The sequence below is a fragment of the Phacochoerus africanus genome, chromosome 1 (genome assembly GCF_016906955.1).
Source record: "Phacochoerus africanus isolate WHEZ1 chromosome 1, ROS_Pafr_v1, whole genome shotgun sequence".
In the NCBI taxonomy this organism is placed as follows: domain Eukaryota; kingdom Metazoa; phylum Chordata; class Mammalia; order Artiodactyla; family Suidae; genus Phacochoerus; species Phacochoerus africanus.
This window is the reverse complement of record NC_062544.1, coordinates 4,553,855-4,574,050: the sequence shown is the minus strand read 5'-3', so window position 1 is coordinate 4,574,050 and position 20,196 is coordinate 4,553,855. Positions and strand designations below refer to the sequence as shown.

The 20,196-nt window shown below is 53.9% G+C and overlaps 1 protein-coding gene across 1 annotated transcript in view; it reads left to right on the top strand.

Moving 5' to 3' along the window:
• The window catches only part of NSUN2 (NOP2/Sun RNA methyltransferase 2), a 31,476-nt gene extending 11,628 nt beyond the window's left edge, over positions 1-19,848 (top strand). Inside the window, exons 5-19 of the mRNA XM_047767586.1 lie at positions 1,653-1,724; positions 2,449-2,533; positions 4,006-4,198; positions 6,681-6,755; positions 8,000-8,130; positions 9,359-9,432; positions 9,900-10,030; positions 10,346-10,442; positions 12,219-12,403; positions 12,689-12,781; positions 13,429-13,564; positions 14,247-14,327; positions 14,611-14,749; positions 16,993-17,032; positions 18,732-19,848. Of these exons, the coding sequence (XP_047623542.1) occupies positions 1,653-1,724; positions 2,449-2,533; positions 4,006-4,198; positions 6,681-6,755; positions 8,000-8,130; positions 9,359-9,432; positions 9,900-10,030; positions 10,346-10,442; positions 12,219-12,403; positions 12,689-12,781; positions 13,429-13,564; positions 14,247-14,327; positions 14,611-14,749; positions 16,993-17,032; positions 18,732-19,215 (2,016 nt within the window). The 3' untranslated portion in view covers positions 19,216-19,848. The remainder of the gene's footprint in view (positions 1-1,652; positions 1,725-2,448; positions 2,534-4,005; positions 4,199-6,680; positions 6,756-7,999; positions 8,131-9,358; positions 9,433-9,899; positions 10,031-10,345; positions 10,443-12,218; positions 12,404-12,688; positions 12,782-13,428; positions 13,565-14,246; positions 14,328-14,610; positions 14,750-16,992; positions 17,033-18,731) is intronic.
• The last annotated feature ends 348 nt before the right edge of the window (positions 19,849-20,196 follow it).

The window sequence follows — 20,196 nt, the reverse complement described above, 5'->3', positions numbered from 1 at the left end:
TAAATCAGAAGCTCCCCCTTCCTGTCTCCTCATCGCCTTTTTCTAGCCAAGGAAGCCTCTGTGTGTCCGGAGGCCTGTGCTTCTCTTTCACCCTGTGTCCAGCTGACAGGATTATGCTGAACATCCTTGGGGCCGTAACCAGTTTAGAAACCCTTCAGCTCGTTCAGGTCTAACCTCTGCTCCGTCCACAGCTCTTTCCTCTCCTTGTGGCTTTCTGTCCATGTAGGTTACAGGTGACCTGGGCTCCTGCTGGCCTCGTTCCCCTCCCCCACGGTAAGGGATGAAGGGAGCTGAGCACCGCTAGGTCCCCGGGTCTGTGTTGGGGCCCCCCAGGACGGTGCTCCGGCTCAGCTTTTAATCAGAAGGCCAGGCAGGGACATGGCAGCTGTAGAGAACGATGTAGGTTTGAACTTGAGCAGAGCAGAGGGGTTGGGGGGTACACAGGTGGGTGTGGGGGTCGGGTGTGGGCAGCTTTGAAAGCTTTGAAAGCTCGGGGGCACTGGAGTTTAGTGTTGGGGTGCGTGTTGTAGGAACCATCCAGGGTTTTGATCAGGAGTCAGCAGGATGAGATACTCTCAGCCGCCAAGAGCATTTAGGACGTGAACAGGTGTGAGCAGAGGTCTGCACCCCGGTTCTGGGGTCAGGGAGGCCCGCGTAGGCCGGGTGATGGCCGCTTGCCAAGGCCAGCAGACCCAGCTGGTAGCGGAACAGAAACTTCCTGGTAGCTGATGTGTTTCTGTTTGTTGTTTGTTTTGTTTTTGTTTTTGGCCTCACCTGCAGCAGGTAGTAATTTCTGGACCAGCGACCAAACCCGCACCACAGCAGTGGCGCCAGTTCCTTAGCATCTCGACCGCCAGAGAACTCGGTCCATGTTTTCATGGTTTCACGCTTTTTTTTTGGCTTTTTAGGGCCGCTCTCCAGCAGCATATGGAGATGCCCAGGCTAGGGCTCGAATCAGAGCTGCAGCTGCTGGCCTGCAGCACAGCCGAGCACGCAGTCTTAAGCTGCTAGTTGCGATTGACACAGTGCTGGATTTCACCAAGAAAATTTGACTCCGAAGAGTCGTCCATTGTAGCAGGTGTCCCGACGGGGCGCACCAGCGAAGGTCCGGGGCGGTTGCCTTAGTGAGGAATGGCGCTGCTTGCTTGTCTTCCGTGCGCGGAGATGCGAGCAGCGTTCGGTGTCTTCATCCTCCTCAGAGGCGCTTCTTGGGAATCCGGAGCGGGCGTGGGCCGTCCCTGAAACCGGGCACGGAGAAGGAGCCGTCTTAGGGTTTCCGCGGGCGGGGAAGACTTGGCAGCAGGGACCCGTGTCCTGGGCTGGCTACCCTGGCTGGACGCCTGCCTCTTGCTGTGGCCCGTGGCCTTTGGTCCCGCTGCGTCCTCTTACCAGCTCGTGTTGTGCTTGGCCTTCCGATATTCTGACACGAGCCTTTGCGCTTAATGGTCACCCTTCCTCAGCCTTTAGATGGCAGCCGTTTATCCGCCAGCGTAAAATCCGTCTTGTTTCCCGTTGATGTGATCGGGCTCACTTTTTTGTTCTCCGTGTGATGATGTGGGCTTTTCCTGCTGCACTGGCAGTGACGCCCGTGTTGGAAGTGTCTGCCTCTTTTCACGTCATTGCTGCGTCGTAAACACGTGCTCTTTTCCAAGGGGAACATCAGCCGTCAAGAGGCCGTCAGCATGATCCCGCCGCTGCTGCTGAGCGCCCAGCCTCACCACAAGGTACTGTGCCCCGCGCGGGAGGGCGTGGTGGGCAGGCCGCTCGCCGCGTTCGTGTCTCTGCTGGTTGGGGCCCTTTTTTCTTCATGTCATTCCTCTTTTTTCTCCCCTTTTGCTCTTCGGGTAAAGTGGAGAATGGCATGTGTTTTATTTTAGGTGCTTTTTGCGTGGTCACAGCTGAGATAGCGCTTTCCTTCCCTTTTGAAGTTGACCGGTTTCTTGGACACAGATGACCCCTCAGTGTTCCCGAGCTTGGTGAACGCCGGGCATCGTTCCGTGTTCTTTTTGTGAATGAATCTGCTTTCTTATCCCCGCATCCCTGTGAGAGCAGGTGCTGTCACTGTCGCCTGAAGTCACGAGCTCGTCATCAGTGGCTGAGCCGAGTCGTGGACCCGGCGAGCTCTGCCCCTTGGCCTCGGGTTACTATGCTTCCTGCACTTAGTATCTATGCTCACCGTCCCTAAATTTATCACTTTCACTGGTCTCTAGAGCCATTTTGTTCCTGTCCCTTGTGGGAGGAGTACCTTTATCCTTCCGTAGTTTGGGGACATTATTACACATTACGAGATTTCTGTAAATTAAATGTAACACACTAGATTCATTCTATAAAGAAACGTTTAGGTCTTGAAAAAGAAATGGAAAGGTAACTTTAACTTGTGTTAAAGTAAATGTAGGAGGATTGATTTCTTAAAAGAAAGACATGGGCCGTTGCCTCGCTTTTCACCAGATCTTGGATATGTGCGCAGCACCCGGCTCGAAGACCACGCAGCTCATCGAGATGCTGCACGCCGACATGACTGTCCCTTTCCCAGGTGGGTGCCGCAGGGGGCGGCTTGCAGGTGCCTGCTGTGTCCGTGGATGGGCTCTGCCTCTGAAGGTAGAACTAGACGCTGTGCTCGCCACCGTCCCTCGTCCTCAGACCCGTGCGTGTGCCGGGGGAGGGGCCTGTGGTTTAGAATTACCTGGATTTTCTATAAAAGCAAGTGGGGTTTCTTTTTAAAGCCACAGTAGATAGATTTTGGCTTGACTTTTCCGTGGTGATGGTCTCACCTTGGGGCCTCTGTTTTGACTGTTTACTACCTGTGTGAGAGGCAGGAGCGTGTGGGTAAGAGCTGCTGTTGACTCCCCAGGTTCAAATCCCACCACCACTTAATTTAATAGGTAAGTTAGGTGACATTACCAGACATGGCATATGACTCAGTCTTTTTTTTTGTTTGTTTTTTGTTTGTTCTGTCTCTTTAGGGCCGCACCCGTGGCATATGGAGTTTCTCAGGCTATGGGTCCAGTTGGAGCTGTAGCTGCCAGCCACAGCCACAGCCACAGCCACAGCCACAGCCACAGCCACAGCCACAGCAACTCAAGATCCAAGCCACATCTGTGATCTACACCATAACTCATGGCAATGCCAGATCCTCAACCCACTGAGCGAGGCCAGGGATCGAACCCGTAACCTCATGGTTCCCAGTTGGATTCGTTTCTGCTGAACCACGATGGGAACTCTGAAAAATACTGTTTGTAGTGTCTTTTAATATTTTATCTACCTTTGTCTCATCCTACTTGTTTGTGTTTAGGCTAACTGGCTCTAGTTCTGCTTTAATGGCGTGCTGGTTAGCTGTGTTTTTCTAAGTCCCCTTTTAAACCGTGGTAAATATTTTCCTAAAAAGCTTTCTTTATTCTTCCCTACTTTCGATTATTTTTTCCAAAATTGGTAGTATAAAGAGCTTCTTCCTGTTTTTAACACTTTATGTTTCATATTGTTTTAAGAGTCGTATTGATCATGAAATGTCATTAGGCAAGTGTGCCGTCTGCCTCTCTGAGTGGGGGGGGGTGGTGTCGCTCAGCCAACGTCCCAGCAGCGGGTCTCGGCCGGGCTGCAGCTCAGAGGCTCCCAGGGAGCGGGTTGACCCTGGGCCCCTCACCCCCAGCCCGGAGTCTGATTTGCAGAATCTAGACTGGAGCCCCCACCCAGCACGTGGGCCCCTTTTAAATACTTGTTGGGCGATTCTCTTGTGTTTCTCCATCTCTCTCCCGCACCCTCCTTTTTAACGAATGCTTGCTAATGAGAGGAAAGTCACTTGGCACAGTCACTGGTGCAAGGTAAAAACTGCTGAGCAGGGGAATTGTGAAGTTTTGACCTCGTAAATGACTGTGAACTCAATCCTCGCTGGCAGATCTTCAGCTCAGCCTCAGGTCCAGGGGGTTGCGCGTCTCCCTGCCGGCCAGACGTGACCTCTTCCCTCCCTTAACGCTCCCCTTCCCTCACACCGCGGTTCCGTGTCCCCAGAGGGCTTTGTCATCGCCAACGACGTGGACAACAAGCGCTGCTACCTGCTGGTGCACCAGGCCAAGCGGCTGAGCAGCCCCTGCATCATGGTGGTCAACCACGACGCCGCCTGCCTGCCCCGGCTCCAGATGGACGTGAACGGGCGCAAGGAGGTCCTCTTCTACGACCGCATCTTGTGCGACGTCCCCTGCAGGTATGGGGCGAGGCCTGAGGGCCCAGGGTCTACCCCAGGTCCCATCGCAGGTAGTCTAAAGGCAAGCCGCACGCCAGCGCAGGTGCGTCTTAGGGCCGCAGGTTTGAAGAGGGGGCAGTGGGAGCCTCGGTCAGAAGACAAGCTCAGCGTCAGGGGAACCGTGGCCGTGACGGCATACAGAACGAGAGCCCAGGTTTTGATGGTCTTTCCAAGAGACACAAGAAGGTGCCTGAGAGGGAGGTCGCGTCCTGGAGCCTCGTTCTGGGCCTTTCAGCATGTGGGTGCTGCTTGACCTGCTCAGCCCAGCTGCTAATGCTCCTGCTCCTGCTGAGCGTGTCAAACATGAGTCCTTGGATCCTGCGCTCGCCTGGGCGTCTGCGGGGAGCGGGGAGCCTTCTGTCAGTCAGCTCAGCGGGACTTAGAGGTCTCGGCCTTTGGGAGGTGCATTCTGTGTGAACTGCTGCGTGTACCTGTTCTCAAAGTTTACATTTTAGGTTTTTAGAGTTGACCTATAAAAGAATTGCACGGTATAGCCGAATAACTGAGTTTTTCCAGAAAGAATAGAACGGATGAAGGCTGTTAAGTTCCCAGAGGCAGTGACGTAGGTGTTGGCGTCACTGGTGTTTAATGCCCTCCGAACACGTGGCATCCCTGAGACCGTGGCACAGAAGCTGCCACAGGACTTTGTTAGCACCAGACACAGTGTGTAAAAATGTTACATCGGAGTTCCCATCCTGGCTCAGTTGGTTAACGAACCTGGGTAGTATCTGTGAGGTTGCGGGTTCGAACCCTGGTCTTGCTCAGTGGGTTAAGGATCTGGCATTGCCGTGAGCTGTGGTGTGGGTCGCAGACGCGGCTTGGATCCCATGTTGCTGTGGCTGTGGTGTAGGCCGGCAGCTGTAGCTCCGACTCGACCCCTGGCCTGGGAACCTCCATATGCTGTGGGTGCAGCCCTGAGAAGACGAAAGACAGCAGCCTGAAATTCCATCTTGTTTAAACAAGTGGCGGCTTCATGCTGGCGGCAGTGCTCAGTAGCATGGGTGTGGCCGCGTGTCAGATACTTGAAAACGCTCCTTCACGAACGTTGAAATCGGTCAGGAGCCGTATTCCTTTCTTTTGAGGTTGGAGTTTTTTAGATTTCATTTGGATCAGCGGTTTTCCTACCCCTGTGTTCTTTTGATTAGAAAAACCGTGCTGTGAGAGTGTGGCTTCGGGAGCTGTGAGGGTCCGCAGAGGAGATCAGGACTTAAGCCACTGCGGCGTAAGCGAGGCGAAAGCCTGCGCCTCCGGGGATGTTTCCATCCCGCAGACCCTTCAGCTCTGGGTCATGTGAAGCGCCCATCCGTGAGGACTGAATTGTACACAGAAAGCCAGCAGACACGGGGATTTCTCTAAAAATCTGCATAGAAAAAAATTAGATGTGGACAGGAAGATTAGTTCATTACCTCTCGTGAAATTTATGTGCAAATAATCACCATTAAATAAAAGTAGAGAAATGAAAAAATCTTCAACTCAGATATAGAAAAATCTTGATAAATAATGTTAAATTGGTTTAATTGAAATTGCTGTGGACCTCCTTTGTGAGTGTAAGTTGGTCATTATTCAGGTAATTCGGGTTAAAGTCCCACTGTGATTAGCCAGGTTTCTGAGTAGCAGGATCAAAGTGTTTTCTGTGTATTCATGGTTCTGTGTCCTAGGTCTGAAGGCTAGTTTTGCTAGTATTTCTTTCAAATGGAAGCATATCACGCTCTCCTTTTTTCTTCTTCTTTTCTTTTTTTAGGGCCACAGCTGCAGCAGCATATGGCACTTCCCAGGCTAGGGGTCAAACGGGAGCTGCAGCTACTGGCCACTCCACAGCCACAGTGACAGCACTGTGGGGTCCAAGCTGCATCTGAGACCTTCACCACAGCTCGAGGCAGTGACCGGTCCTTAACCCACTGAGCCACAACAGAAACCCCCTGTTCTGTCCTTATGAAGCATGGTTTCCTCTGCAAATCTTTATTTCCTGATTAAATTAAAACGGAAGTATAATTAGAAAATGTCACATATTAGAGTGTCCCCACAATAGCAGGAGAAAATTTATTGTAGGGAGTTCCCAGTGTGGTGCCACTGGAGTTCCCTTTGTGGCTCAGCAATTAACGGACCCGACTAGGATCCATGGGGATGTGGGTTTGATCCCTGGCCTCACTCGGTGGGTTAAGGATCCGGCGTTGCTGTGAGCTGCGGTGTAGGTCGCAAATGTGACTCGGATCCCGCGATGCTGTGGCCGTGGTGTAGGCCGGCGGCTCCAGCTGCGGATGGACCCCTGGCCTGGGAACCTCCATGTGCCGCAAGTGCAGCCATTTAAAGAAGTTTGCTATCGTTTGTGGGAATGTGGAGTGTTTTCTAACCGTGATTTATGGTAAATACTAGCTGGCTCGTCATGCAGCTCAGCCAGGGCATATTTGCTGCGCTGTGGTCATCTGCCCGCCTTGCCTTTCAGCGGGGACGGCACCATGAGGAAGAACATCGATGTCTGGAAGAAGTGGACCACCTTAAACAGCTTGCAGCTGCACGGGTCAGTACCCGCGGGCGCTGGCGCCACGCGCGCGGCTTTGTGAGGGCGGTGGTGCTTGCGGTTGAATTACCGGGGCGGCCAGGCCCTCGGCTGCCCGACTCCAAGCCTCAGGGCCTGACGGTCGCCTGCGTGAGCGTTGGCTCCTTTCTCAGACGTCGTTTGTCGTCACCTGAAGTCTACGCACTTCAGGTACACAGAGATGGGAAAGCCTTTTATAGGTATTTCCTGTAGCAGTTCAGATGCGTTTTCTATGAAATGCCTGTTTCTTGCCAGTATTTCCCCTGTGTTCAGTTGTTAGGTATTGAATTATTTTGCTGAACATTTTGATGTCTTAGAAATAGTTTTTGGTAAGTTCTTAGAAATAAAAGGAAAAAGAAAATCTTCGAACTCCAAGATAATTTGTGTGGTGTCTGGTGTGTTTTTCTTTGCAGGGATTTTTTAAATAAGCTGTTAATTAATTGTACTTTCTACAGAGCTTTGCATTCCAATTTTTCATTTAATATTAAAATGATGCAACTATAGACCCACGGGTGATCGAGAGTGTCCTAATGAATATTCGCCATAAACAACTCCAGCGTGAAATTTTATTTCTCTGTTAAATACTTACTGCTGTTATTTGTGATTAGGATTGGCTTGTACTGAGGGATACAAACTGTTCATAGCAAGAAAAGTCAAATATTTATAGAAGCATGGAGGCTTTTTAGAGGTGAAATTTGCCTAATATATCGAATGCAGTTGTTGGTCAGCTGTAGCTTTGCCTGTTGACATGTTGGAAAAGGTTAACAGGACAGTAACGAGGTCACTTGTATAAATAGATGCTTTTTAAAATTAACGTGGATGGGGTTCCCCTTGTGGCGCAGTGGAAACGAATCCGACCGGCATCCATGAGGATGCGGATTCAATCCCTGGCCTTGCTCACCGGGTCGGGGATCCAGCGTGGCTGTGGCCGGCAGCTGTAGCTCTGATCCGACCCCTAGTCTGGGAACGTCCATGTGCTGTGGGTGTGGCCCTGAAAAGCAAAATAAATAAGGAACGCATTATATAGGTTTACTCTCACTTCGTTTAGAACCTTAAAAAGTTTTTTTTCTTTTTCTTAACGGGCGTTTCTTTTACATGCAGCGTTTTGTATTTGACTGTTAGTCTGTCGTAAAATTTGTAGTAAATGCGCGCGGTGGCGGGTGCCTGTGATGTGTGTGCCACGTGGGAGTGCTCGGTCTTGGAGTAACCTGACATCCGGCCCTCAGTTTACAGCTCCGGATCGCAACGCGGGGCGCTGAGCAGCTCGTGGAAGGCGGTAGGATGGTGTACTCTACGTGTTCGCTGAACCCCATCGAGGACGAAGCGGTCATAGCGTCTCTGCTGGAAAAGAGTGAAGGTGTGTGTGCAGCGACTCTTCTACCAAGGAGAATGTGGACTTTGCAGAACCTTTATTGCCATGGTGTATTTTCTAGTAGGCTTTTTCTATGTTTGTTTATGGGGGTTTGCTTATCTGATTAGCCTGTAAATCCTAAAAGGAGGTTATCCCTGATTAAAACCAGGGATTTTGATTGACTGGCTCGTTACATTTAGGATAATGTCCTCCAGGTCTCTCCGTGTTATATCATGCATCAGAATTTCCTTTCCCTTTTTTTTTTTTTTATTTGCTTTTTAGGGCTGCACCCGTGGCATATGGAAGTTCCCAGGCTAGGGGTTGAATCTGAGCTGCAGCTGCCAGCCTACACCACAGCTACAGCCACTTGTGATCAAAGCCGTGTCTGTGACCTACACCACCGCTCACAGCAGCGCTGGATCCTTTAACCCATTGGTCGAGGCCAGGGGCCGAACCTGCATCTTCAGGGATTCTAGTTGGGTTTGTGACTGCTGAGCCACAGAGGGAACTCCAAGACATGATTTCTGAATCATGTTTTTTGTGTGGTTATGAGCTCCGTATTTTTGGTGGTGCTTTATTTCAAGAAGCCTGTGGGCTTTCCCTCTGGGGCCCTGGGGTCTGTCGGGGGGGGCGGAGGGGGGTCCCCGTGAGCGGTCTCCGGTAACGGCCCCGCTGAGGGCTCCTCGTGCCGGTGCCACCGTGGACACAGGGTTTTTAAGCGAGGCTTTTGTCTTGATGGCTGGTTTTAGAAAATTAACTTGGGCCTAAGACAGAAGGTTTAAAAATTTCCACAGCTCACTTTAAATGTTGCTTTTGGGTTCTGGGATGTTTGTTAGAAAGGCGCAGAGCCCCCGTTCGCCTAAGTGGTGTGGCTGGAAGCCAGGGTGGGCCGGATGCTAGGGGCCCTGGCCTGGGCTCGGGTCCGAGGCCGCCTGTGGAGGTGGTCCTGGCTGCGCCCAGGGCCCTGTAGGCCCTCATTGCAGCAGCTTTTCTGTGCTGTGATTTACACACCGTAAGTGACAGTCACGTTTCGAGCTCTTCGGTCACCTCCCTGCAGTGCCGGCTCCTCCCCACGTTCCGCTTCAGGCCGGGACCCACTGGTCCGTCTGCTCTCGGCTGTGGTCTGTCCTCCCCGGGTCTTTCCTGTCAACAGCGTTGACCAGTGTGTGATCTTTCATAGCTGGTTTCTTTCATGGGCACAGCCTGATTTTCTTTTTTCTTTTTCTTCCCATAGGTGCCTTGGAGCTTGCGGACGTGTCCTCCGAGTTGCCGGGGCTGAAATGGATGCCGGGACTCACGCAGTGGAAGGTAATCCATCCCCTGGGTGACCCGAATAACCAGCACGTCAGGTTATGCGGCTCGGAGTCCGTTTCAGAGCTGTGTTCAGTGACAGCCGGTGTGATTTACACAAAGGCTTGTCTCTGGCAGTGGAAGGTTTTCCCGTCTCCGTCCTGCAGCTAGAAGTCAGCTTTGTTTATTCTCATCCCTGTAAATACAGCTTCCCTTTTTTTCTTTTAATTGCCTGGGATTCAAGCTTTGTTTCCAAGACGAAACAATTCATTTTTCAGTCTTAAACCAGGACCAATCCGAGGCTTGTTTTAAAAAAGAAAAAACGCCCATGGAAAATGAAAATGCTGTGTTATAGAATGGCTGTCCGTTCTCGTGGAATGAAGGCTTTTTCTGTTCTTTACGAGCAGTCCTCCTGGCTTTGGGGAGAAAGGAGAGCCCTGTTCCCAGGCGGGGCTGGTCACCCCGCGCCCCCCTCTCGCTTGCAGGTGATGACAAGAGATGGGCAGTGGTTCCCGGCGTGGGATGACGTTCCTCAGGGCAGACACACGCAGATCCGGCCCACCATGTTCCCCCCAAAGGACCCCGAGAGCCTACAGGCCATGCACCTTGAGCGCTGGTGGGTTAGTGGGGCGGCGGGGCCTCGGGCGGGGCCTGTGTGGCCTGGGCCGTGCGCGCGGCCACCTTCCGCTGGGAACGTTCCAGCAAGTGGGGTTTCCCAGGGCCCGGCAGCTGCGGGCATGGAGCATTTGTGAATTGGAAACGCGGTTTGAAGCCAGCTGGTCCCACACTCCGGGCGCTGCTTTAGGCTCCTGCAGCACGCACGTCGGCCGTCCTGAGCGTGAGGGGGGGTTCTGCGCGCATTTGCAGCAAGAGATTGTTTTGGATCAGTTAACAAGGGGTAAGTGGTGGTGTGTGTGTGTTGTTTCTCCAGTCTTAGAATATTACCACACCATCAGAACACGGGAGGGTTCTTTGTGGCGGTGTTAGTGAAAAAGTCCCCGATGCCCTGGAATCGGCGTCCCCCGAAGGTAAGCAGCTCGGCGGCTGTGGTCTGGCTGTGCGGTCGGGACCCAGGCTGACTGAGGTCGCTGGGATATTTTGCGGGTGGAGAGGAGTGTGTGTGTGTGTTGGAGGGGAGGTCTGTCTGTCTGTCTGTCTCCTGCCTCACCAGCCCCTCGCTCCCCGTGAAGAGGGAGCCCTGGAGCTCGGCACCTGCTCCGGCCCGACACACACGTGTCACCCAGTTTTCTCAGAACCGCATTTTAAAAAGTTTTTTTTTTTTTAAAGGGCTTTATTGCAGTATATTTAGATGTGATTTCCACAAAGTCGGAGCAGGACATTTTTAACAAGGTGTTTGCATGCTTCACTGTGAGGCCTAAAGAGGGCTGATTTGGGGCTCCCGGGTCCGTCTTACTTTGCTCCGTCACGTTGGACCTGGTCAGTCACATGTGGCCGGTGGGGTCCCCAACAGCCCAGAGTCCTTGCACCAGGGGCTGCGTTGACGTTTTTGTCACCAATCGCGTCCTGGGCGAGGGAGTTACCGCTCCTCCCAACCCTGTCCCTGGTCGGGACCTGTGGTTCTAAAGTATTTTTTGAAGTGGGATGTAATTGACCTGCACCGTCACGTTAGGTCAGGTGTGCAGCGTAATGATTCTGGTCGTATATACGTGGTTTTACACCATTTTTTCTTGTGAAAACTTCTAAGATCTCCTCTCAGTAACTTTGCAATAGGCAAGTGTTGTTAACTTTAGTCCCGCTGTGCATTATGTTTTTTTAATGTTAGATCTTACATAAAATTACAATTTAACAAAAGTAAAACATTTATTTTGTCCTTCTCAAAGCCAAATTATACTGCTGTCCCAGATCTGAAGTTCATTCATTTTTCAAGAGGAGTTTCCTTGGTGCCTGGAAACTTCCTCCTGTCTTCGCAGCGGTTTCCCCAGGGCCCCGGGAGAGTTTCACTGTCCTCCCTTAGGTGGCAGTTATTTATGTGCTCGTGCCAGGGGTCGTGTGGGACTCAACCGTGTCCTCCTCTGCCCCGGGCGGTAGCATTTCTGAATGAAGACAAGCTGACCTCGTTGGCTCCTGCTAAGAAACCAGAAGTTAAAACTAGAATCAGTGCCTGTGAATTCAGCTTGTAATAGCATGTAGACAAAATACTTGTTTTAAAAAAATTCTGAGGAGTTCCTATCGTGGCACAGTGGGTTAAGAACCCGACATGGTGTGCCTGAGGATGCGGGTTCGATCCCTGGCCTTGTTCAGTGGGGTAAGGATCCGGCGTTGCCGTGAGCCGTGGTGCCACGAGGCTTGGATGCCGAGTTGCTGTGGCACTGGTGTAGGCCGGCGACTATGGTTCTTATTCAACTCCTAGTCTAGGAACCCCTATGCTGAAGGTGTGGCTCTAAAAAGACACACCAAAAAAACCAAATTCTGTCTTTCTTTTTATTTTATTTATTTATTTATTTTGCCATTTCTTGGACCGCTCCTGCGGCATAAGGAGGTTCTCAGGCCAGGGGGTCTCATGGGAGCTGTAGACGCCAGCCTACATCAGACCCCAGCAACGTGGGATCCAAGTCGCATTTGCCACCTGCACCACAGCTCACGGCAACGCCAGATCCTTAACCCACTGAGCGAGGCCAGGGATCACACCTGCAACCTCATGGTTCCTAGTCGGATTCGTTGACCACTGCGCCACGACAGGAACTCCGTGTCTTTCTTTTAAACATAAAACACTCTGTTCACTGGGGTGGTTTTGAGAGCCCAGTGCAGCAGAGGCAGCTGAGTGACAGCTCACCCCATTCCAGCCGCAGGGTGAGCCTGCAGATCGGAGGGGGCCTGTACAGCCCAGCCCCGAGGACCGCACAGCCCAGAGCCCTCCCGACACCGCCGTGCTGGGCAGTAAACCGGACGCTGGCATAAGCGACGCAGAAGCCGATGAAAGAGCTGAGGGTCTGGAGAATGACGGGAGTAAGAGGGATGGCGTGTGCGGGTAAGAAGCACGCGTACCTTCCTGTGGGTCCTGGGCGCTGTCCTGTCCGGCAGTGGTCTCACGCGCGGTGGGGGTGCCAGGGCCTCCCTGTGTCGCATGAACCTGCCTCGTGGATGCCGCCGGCTGTTGTCTCGGGGGAGGGGACCCCCTGCCCTGCCGCCTCCGTGTCCGGGACCCTGGGCTGCTCGGAGTTGAGCGGGGGTGGCACGTGGGAGGCTGTGTGCCGTGGAGTTTGCCGCTGTCCCTCGGGTGCCAGGTCCATTTATCTTGTCCCCCTCTTCTCAGCCCTCCTCCATCCAAGAAAATGAAGTTATTTGGATTTAAAGAAGACCCGTTCGTGTTTATTCCCGAAGACGATCCATTATTTCCTCCTATCCAGTAAGGATTAATCAGCCTCGTTAATTCTTCATTTAGAGACATTCGCCATAGAGCCACGGATGCCTGTGTGGGGCCCTTCACTGGCGGGTGTTCATGGAGCCCCGCTCCCCCTGCGTGTCCTTCAGAGGGTTTTCACTGAACCCTCCGTTTAAGGGGAGCGATAACAGGAACGTGAGCCCCTGGAGGTCAAGGCAGCGACATGAGGCCTCTGGGCGGTGAGCCTGAGTGGGAGTTACTCGGGGCTCCAGGGCTGTGGCCGGGGCTCCCCGCCCAGCTCCGGTTTGGGAAACGAAGAGTGCTGGGTCCCAGTGGCACCTGCAGGTGGAACCGGGCAGAGGGCGCAGGTCACGGTCCTCACTCAGCTTAGTGTCTGTTCGCCACAGCGGTCCCTCTTCCTCTGTCTCCTGGACAGCGGTCCTTTGCCTCCTTGGTCAGAATCCGCCCAGAACATCCCTGAAGCGCGGGGCGGGGGTTCTCGGGTGTGTCACTGGAGCAGCAGTTCAGGGGAGAAGTCGCACCACCTGTTGTGCTCAGGTGACTCGGCGCCCCTCAGCCTCCACACACCGCGGGGGAGAAGGGACCTCTGGGGGGGCTGCAGGCTGAGAGCATGAACTGCTCTCTCGTAAACGGCTCTGTCTGCTTTGCAGGAAATTCTACGCCTTGGATCCTTCTTTCCCAAAGATGAACTTGTTAACTCGAACCACGGAAGGGAAGAAGAGGCAGCTCTACATGGTGTCCAAGGAGCTGAGAAACGTGCTGCTGAACAATAGCGAGAGGATGAAGGTACCGGCCTCGCACCTGCTCGGGGCTCTGCGGGAGGAGCTGGGCCCGGCACCGCCCTGGCGTCTGTCCACCTTGGGCAGGGGGGGATCCCAGCTGCCTGGTGGTCTCTGAGCGGCTGGCAGGCTCGGGCTGTGCGATGTGCCCTCCCTGCCCCTCTGCGCAGTGTCCAAGCGCCCTGTTTCTCCTGCGGGCACTACTTTTCCGGTTTCCATAGAAGGTTCCACGTTCAGGCCCCTGTCTTCATTGGCTGTACGGTTTTCCCAGCTCATTTTCCCCCTGGCGTGTTTATCTAACACGTGCTTCTCCACGTGCTCTGGAGGCCCCTGGGGTCAAAGGCAGCTTCATGGCAGTGGTAGGACATTGTGCCTTTTCCCCCATCCTCCACGGTGACAGCGTCCTTGCCCCTGCCGGCTTGTGGACTGTGTGTCTGGGTTCCCGTGTACTCGGAGCTTCCCAGTCCGAGGTCTGTCGTAGCTGTCAGTCAGCGGGAGGCCCGCCCACCAGAGCCGCTGGGAGCGGCAGGCCGGCGGGGCGAACCTCAGGCGACGCATGAGATGTTTTCCACTTCTTTTCGCTCCTTTGCAGCAGCTTCGCCCTGTCTCCTCGTGGCAGAAGGGAGAGGTTTAATCCGTGATGCTGCCTCTGCCCACGTGTGTGTCTCAGCTGCCGTTTTCCCTTCCAGGTTATTAACACCGGGATTAAAGTCTGGTGTCGCAACAACAGCGGCGAAGAGTTTGACTGTGCTTTCCGGTTGGCGCAGGAGGTGATGGGCTTCGGGGGGGCACGGCCCAAGCCACGGGGGCGAAAATGGGTATTGCTCAGCTGGCCGGCAAGTCTCGACCATCTAGAGCTAGGCCGGCTTCTCCCAGCAGGAGCCTTCTCTGGGTCATGGGTGTCACCGGTGTCGCCAATGCCGGGGCTGCAGGGGGTGGGGGTGGGGGTGGGGCAGCCGGACTCGGGGGGACACTGGCCACTCACTTCACAGTGAGTGGGGGGCGGGGCTGACTTCCTGTTCATAATGGGGACCTCTCTGTTTATTCCTACAGGGAATATATACATTGTATCCATTTATTAATTCAAGAATTATCACTGTATCGATAGAAGATGTTAAAATTCTGTTAACCCAGGAAAACCCATTTTTTAGAAAACTCAGCAGTGAGACCTACAACCAAGCCAAGGACATGGGTAAGCAGGGACGGGTGGGTCATAACTCGTCTTTGTCACAGGGAGAGACGCGGGTCTCCCTGCCTGGTGGCTCTTTCTCCCTTTTGTGTGTCAGCACCTGAGCCTTTCTTCTTAGTGACTCTTGATTGTACTTTATTTATTTATTTATTTTTGTTTTTTCAGGGCCACACCCATGGCATATGGAGGTTCCCAGGCTAGGGATTGAATTGAAGCTGTAGCTGCTGGCCTGTGCCATAGCTCACGGCAGTGAGATGCTGGGGATTGAACCTACGTCCTCATGGATGCTCGTCAGATGCGTTTCTGCTGAGCCACAATGGGAACGCCTCTTTTTTTTTTTTTTTTTTTAACTTTTGATTTTAAGAGGGGTTTCTGGAGACACAGCTGGTACTGTAGCTGAAATGAGGCCTCTGTCCACCTGCACCAAATAGACTCCAAGACAGTTTTTGAGGACGAGAAAGAACAGCTTTATTGCTTTGCCAGGCAAAGGAGGACACCGCAGGCTAAGGCCTCACAACGGTGGCCTGTCCTGAGAGGGGACAGCAAAGGGCCTTACAGGTTTAGCTCAGAAGACAGGCTTCCTGACGAAGGGGTTTATATGCTTCTCTGTCCATTGGTGATTTCGGAGTCGTCAAGGCTGGCGTCCGTCGGTCCAGCGATGGTTTCTGGTTGTCTTTGGGGTTATCGTTCTTTGTCCTTCCCTCTGGAAGGAAGATGCTTACAGGGAAGGGGGGTGAGGGGGTGTTTCCATTACAAAAGGAAACACAAGGTGCGGGAGAGCTCCGACTAGACAGTCACCAGGAGCAAAGGAAGCAGCTCGTCCAGGAAGGGGTGGGTGGGGGAGAGGCGGCAATAGGTGCGGGAGAGCTCCGACTAGACAGGACACCTCAGTCATGAGTTCATGGGCCGAGGCAGGACGTGACATGATGGAGACTGTGTTACCTCGTGTTTCGCTGTCACCGTATTTCCTCATCATTAGCTCTTGAGTCAGCCTTTGGAGACGGAGGGGCGGCCTGGAGGCTGAAGGAAAGGCCTGATGCTTCAAAACACAAGGACACAGGGGCTGGTGCAGGGTTTCAGTACCTGAAGGTGCTGAGGGCCAAGGGCATCCCCAGGGTCCTCTCCTTCCCCGTCCGGCCCCAGGCTCGTCCGCAGGTACCAGGGCCCGGCCCCCTGCCGTTGCGGAGGGCCTCGCGTGGGCAGGTCCTGGTGCTCAGGAGAGCGGCCACCCGGCTGCCAGGTTTGCGTGGTTGTTTCACCAGCCCTGGCGGTGGGGTGTGCCTTGTCACTGGCGGTTCCTGCCGCACCGCAGCTACTGTCACAGCCTTAGTTTTCTGCTTCATAAACTTCCCCCAAAACCATTCTAGTGATGTTTCTTTTTTTTGGTCTTTTTGCCTTTTTTTTTCCTAGGGCTGCTCCCATGGCATATGGAAGTTCCCAGGCCAGGGGTCCAGTCGGAGGTATAGCCACTGGCCTACACCACAGCCATAGCAACACCAGATCCGAGCCGCGTCTGCAACCTACACCACAGCTCACGGCAACGCCGGATCCTTAACCCGTTGAGTAAGGCCAGAGATTGAACCTGCAACCTCATGGTTCGTAGTCGGATTCGTTAACCACTGCGCCACGACGGGAACTCCTAGTGACGTTTCCACCTACGAACAAAGGTGGTTCCGCCAGGGATTCTGATTTTGTTGTTTTTCCTGTTCTTGTTTGCTTTATGATAATCTATTGAGGGTTTCTGGCTGCACTTGATGGAAACCGCACAGATCAGTTCCTGAGGCTGTGATGTGTGTTGTGTTGGAAACCGGGGGCCAGAGGGAGTGGAGGTGCGTCGTGTATGGTGTCCTCTGCTCCCCGCAGGCAGAACCGTCTTTAATAGGCGAGTGAACTGCTCGTGCTTGTCCTGTTTCCCTTTCATCCTATGCTGAGATGATTGCAGTATAAGTTGTGACAGTTTTTGCGTGTTGTTTCATGCTGTTCTGCGAGTTGGAACAGGTGTTTATTGTCGTCCTGAGTTTTGACAGGTAAGCAGTCTGTCCCCGCGGCCTGCGTCTGAGGGGCCTGCTGAGGCGCTCCCGCACATCCCCGAATGGCCGGACGTGGGCCTCTTCCTGCCCGTCCCCGCTGCCTGGCACCTGGCTTGCCAGTGGCCTCGTCTCCGCCCAGACCCCGAGGCCGACTATTTGTGGGCAGGGGTGGCCCTGCCTGGACGGCTCAGCCGACCCGTGTCTCTTCTCTTCCAGCCAAGGGCAGCGTCGTCCTGAAGTACGAGCCGGACCCCACGTAAGTGACACGCTCCTGTCCCCGGGGCCTCCGTGCGCTGGGGGCGGCCGGGGAGGGGGGTCTTAGAAGCTTTCGGGGGATGCTCCCCTCAAACAGTGGTGCGGAAATTTTAGAACAGGGGTATTCTCGTGTGTCCTCACGAATACACATCTCAGTAAAACATTCTGAGATGCGCAGCCCTGTGTGCCATGGAGACCTCGCTCTCGCTCTCGCTCTCGCTCTGGCTTCAGCAGGAGGTGTGAAGATGGCACGAAGAGGGTTTCCCTCTCCCCTGCTGCCCAGACCCTGTGTGTGGTGTCCTGTTAGGCCAGAGGCCGGAGCGGGGAGGTTCCAGCCCCTGCGGTGACACTGCCACCCCCCCCCCCCATTCTGCAGCCCCCTCCCAGGAGGAAATAAAACAGGGCCTGGGGCTGGAGAGGGATTTGGGCAGCTACTCTGCAGGCGGTCCTTGACCTGAACGCAATGCAGGCAGGGAGCTGGGAAGCCCTGAGCCGGAGGTGGGAAGCAGCTGGACGCTGTCAGGGCAGCGCACAGCCTCCTCTGACCGGCCTCCGGCCTCCAGGGCGGGGGTGGGGAAGGGTGCAGGGCCTCAGGTGAGATGGCAGGTGAGTTTAAGGGACAGGAATCAGGTGGCTCAGGTGGAGAGCTGGAGGCGATCCTGGGATGCGGGTTCACTTTTCCACGGGCGCTGGCTTCTCTCGCTGAAGAGGGCAGGTGAAAAGACAGCTTGGGGAACTGAAATTGTCTAAGGAGGAAGGCAAAGGGAGTATGGGAATTGTCTTGTATTTTCTTCTCATTTTTTTATCGGCTGATCGTCCATGCTTTATCCTGGGCGAGATGGAAAGGCCTGTGTGTTTCCATCTCTTTTTTTTAGTGGTTTCTCTCTCTTCCTGGTTCAGGCCATTCTCACATCTCTGTTTTTTTTTTAAAAAAAAAATATAAGTGAAACTCTTCGTTTGTTCCTTGCTCGGCCTGTGTCACTGATGTCAGGTGTCAAGTAGGCGTGGGACGTACGTTTACCTGCATGAGGCCTTTAGGAGCCTGAAGGCTAGACGAGGGTCTTGCTGGAAAGAAACTAAATAGCATTGCGTGTGGTTCATGCTCAAGTGCGTGGTACCTGCTCAGGGGCACGTGGGTGATACAGCAACTGCCTGCCAGGCAAGAAATGGGGGTTCTGCCGCCTGGGGAGCAGGCAGGCAGATTTGAAGGCAGGATCGAGCAAACTGGGGCGTGGGGGCGAGGGGGGTACGTGTTTGCACCCAGCTGGCGCTGCTTGTTGGACACGAGCTGGCATGGTGTACCGGGTCGTGTTGTTGCAGGGGTGGGTAACCAGACCCAATCGTGGGAAGCTCGAGAATTGGAAGGATGGTGGTCTCGGCGCCTGGTCTGGAAAATGGGAGCGGGTTGGGGGGGCGGGGGTGGCAGGCAAAGTGCTGAGGGCCAGTAGCGTGGAGCACACAGGTAGCTCTCCAGGCTTGGAAAGATGCCAGCGTTTGGAGAGTCTAACATTGAAGGTGTTTGAATTTGCGGGAAACCGGCCAGCCTGAGGGTCTTGGTTCAGCACAGGAGGAAGGAAGACGATGGGCTTCCTCTGAGAATGGCACACAGAGATGCCTTCCCAGCCTGGGCTCCTGTATTAATGCTCTTCCGCTGCAGTCATGAGGACATTTAAGGCTCACCTGAAGCCGTTGGTTCCTAGGAAACCAGATACGCTCCAGTGCCCCATCGTGTTGTGTGGATGGCGGGGAAAGGCCTCAATTCGAACTTTTGTGCCGAAGAACGAACGGCTTCACTATCTCCGGATGATGGGGCTGGAGGTGTTGGCAGAGAAGAAGAAGAAGAAGGAGGGGGCTGTGGCGACAAATGAGAATGCAGCCAGCCCCGGGGCGCCGGGGGACGAGGTGGGTGCTGAGCAGGAAGCAGAGCAGCCAGCCAGCCTGGAGGTCCCCATGGGCTGTGACCCAGCCAGTGACGCGGCGGAGGTCCCCATGGGCAGTGACCCAGCCAGTGACGCGGCGGAGGTCCCCATGGGCAGTGACCCAGCCAGTGACCCGGCGGAGGTCCCCATGGGCAGTGACCCAGCCAGTGACCCGGCGGAGGTCCCCACGGGCAGTGACCCAGCCAGGGACCCAGCGGAGGTCCCCATGGGCAGTGACCTGGCAGAGGCTGGCCCGCCCCGGTGAGCAAGCTGCAGGGGCCTCCCCCAAAGCCAGGCCTGCTTCTGACCTGTGTGCTGCCTGTTAAAGGCTGGGGGCTGACAGCGGTGGCCATGGTCTCTGACGACCCCAGGACTCCCTTCCTGTGGAGCTTATGGAAGAGTATTTTTTTAGCTTGTGGGAGAAATTGCTCATTTTACATTGTTTTTTTCTGGCAAAGTTGGGTCCAGTGTGCCTGTTGCTGGCAATGGACTTTCATGGCTACAGTCGTATTCTACCAAGAACCGTGACTGCCCTGCCGAAAGTTTCAGGTCCCTTTTGTTATGCCTTTATGGGTCTTAAGGTCCAGTGCTTCTAAGTATTATTTATAGAGAGAATCTATAACTCCTTAGGAATTGCTGGGAAGCTATCCGCTTTCACGATGACACGAAGTTGCACGGCGGTGCGACATTGATGCGGTGGGGTTAATATCTGAGGTCTCAGATGACGTCTGTGCCTTTGTAATAAAGGGTAAAATAAACTTTCTCAGAGTAAGAGCTGTATCATGAACTGTAATGCTAATGGTGAGGGTTCTGTGCTTTTAGGGGTGCTCTGTGACTTGACTTTTTAAATGGGGTTTGGGATCCTTGCAAAGTTTAAATAAAGCGTTATTAGTGAAAATGTGTGTGTGGACGACTCTGTCTTACTCTTCACGAGAAGGAAAGAACTTATTTTGGGTAAATGGAGATGTTAGAATGCGAGCTACCTTATTGGCTGGTGGAAGAATTTTAATGGGAAGTCTGCCCTTGGAAGCGCTGAGAGGATTTCCTTGTGGGTTTACCTTTATCCTCTAGAGGGCAGTGTTGACGCCAGAGCCACTGAGATGGTGGGGGGATAAAGGTTCACTTAGCAGTTGGGGAACTGGCTCCAGTCCCCTGGGCACGGGAGCTGCGTGGCCTTCTCAGTAAATCACTGAGTCCCAGCTGTGTGCCGGGGGGTTCTGGGTGCTGATGTTACAGCTTAGCAAGG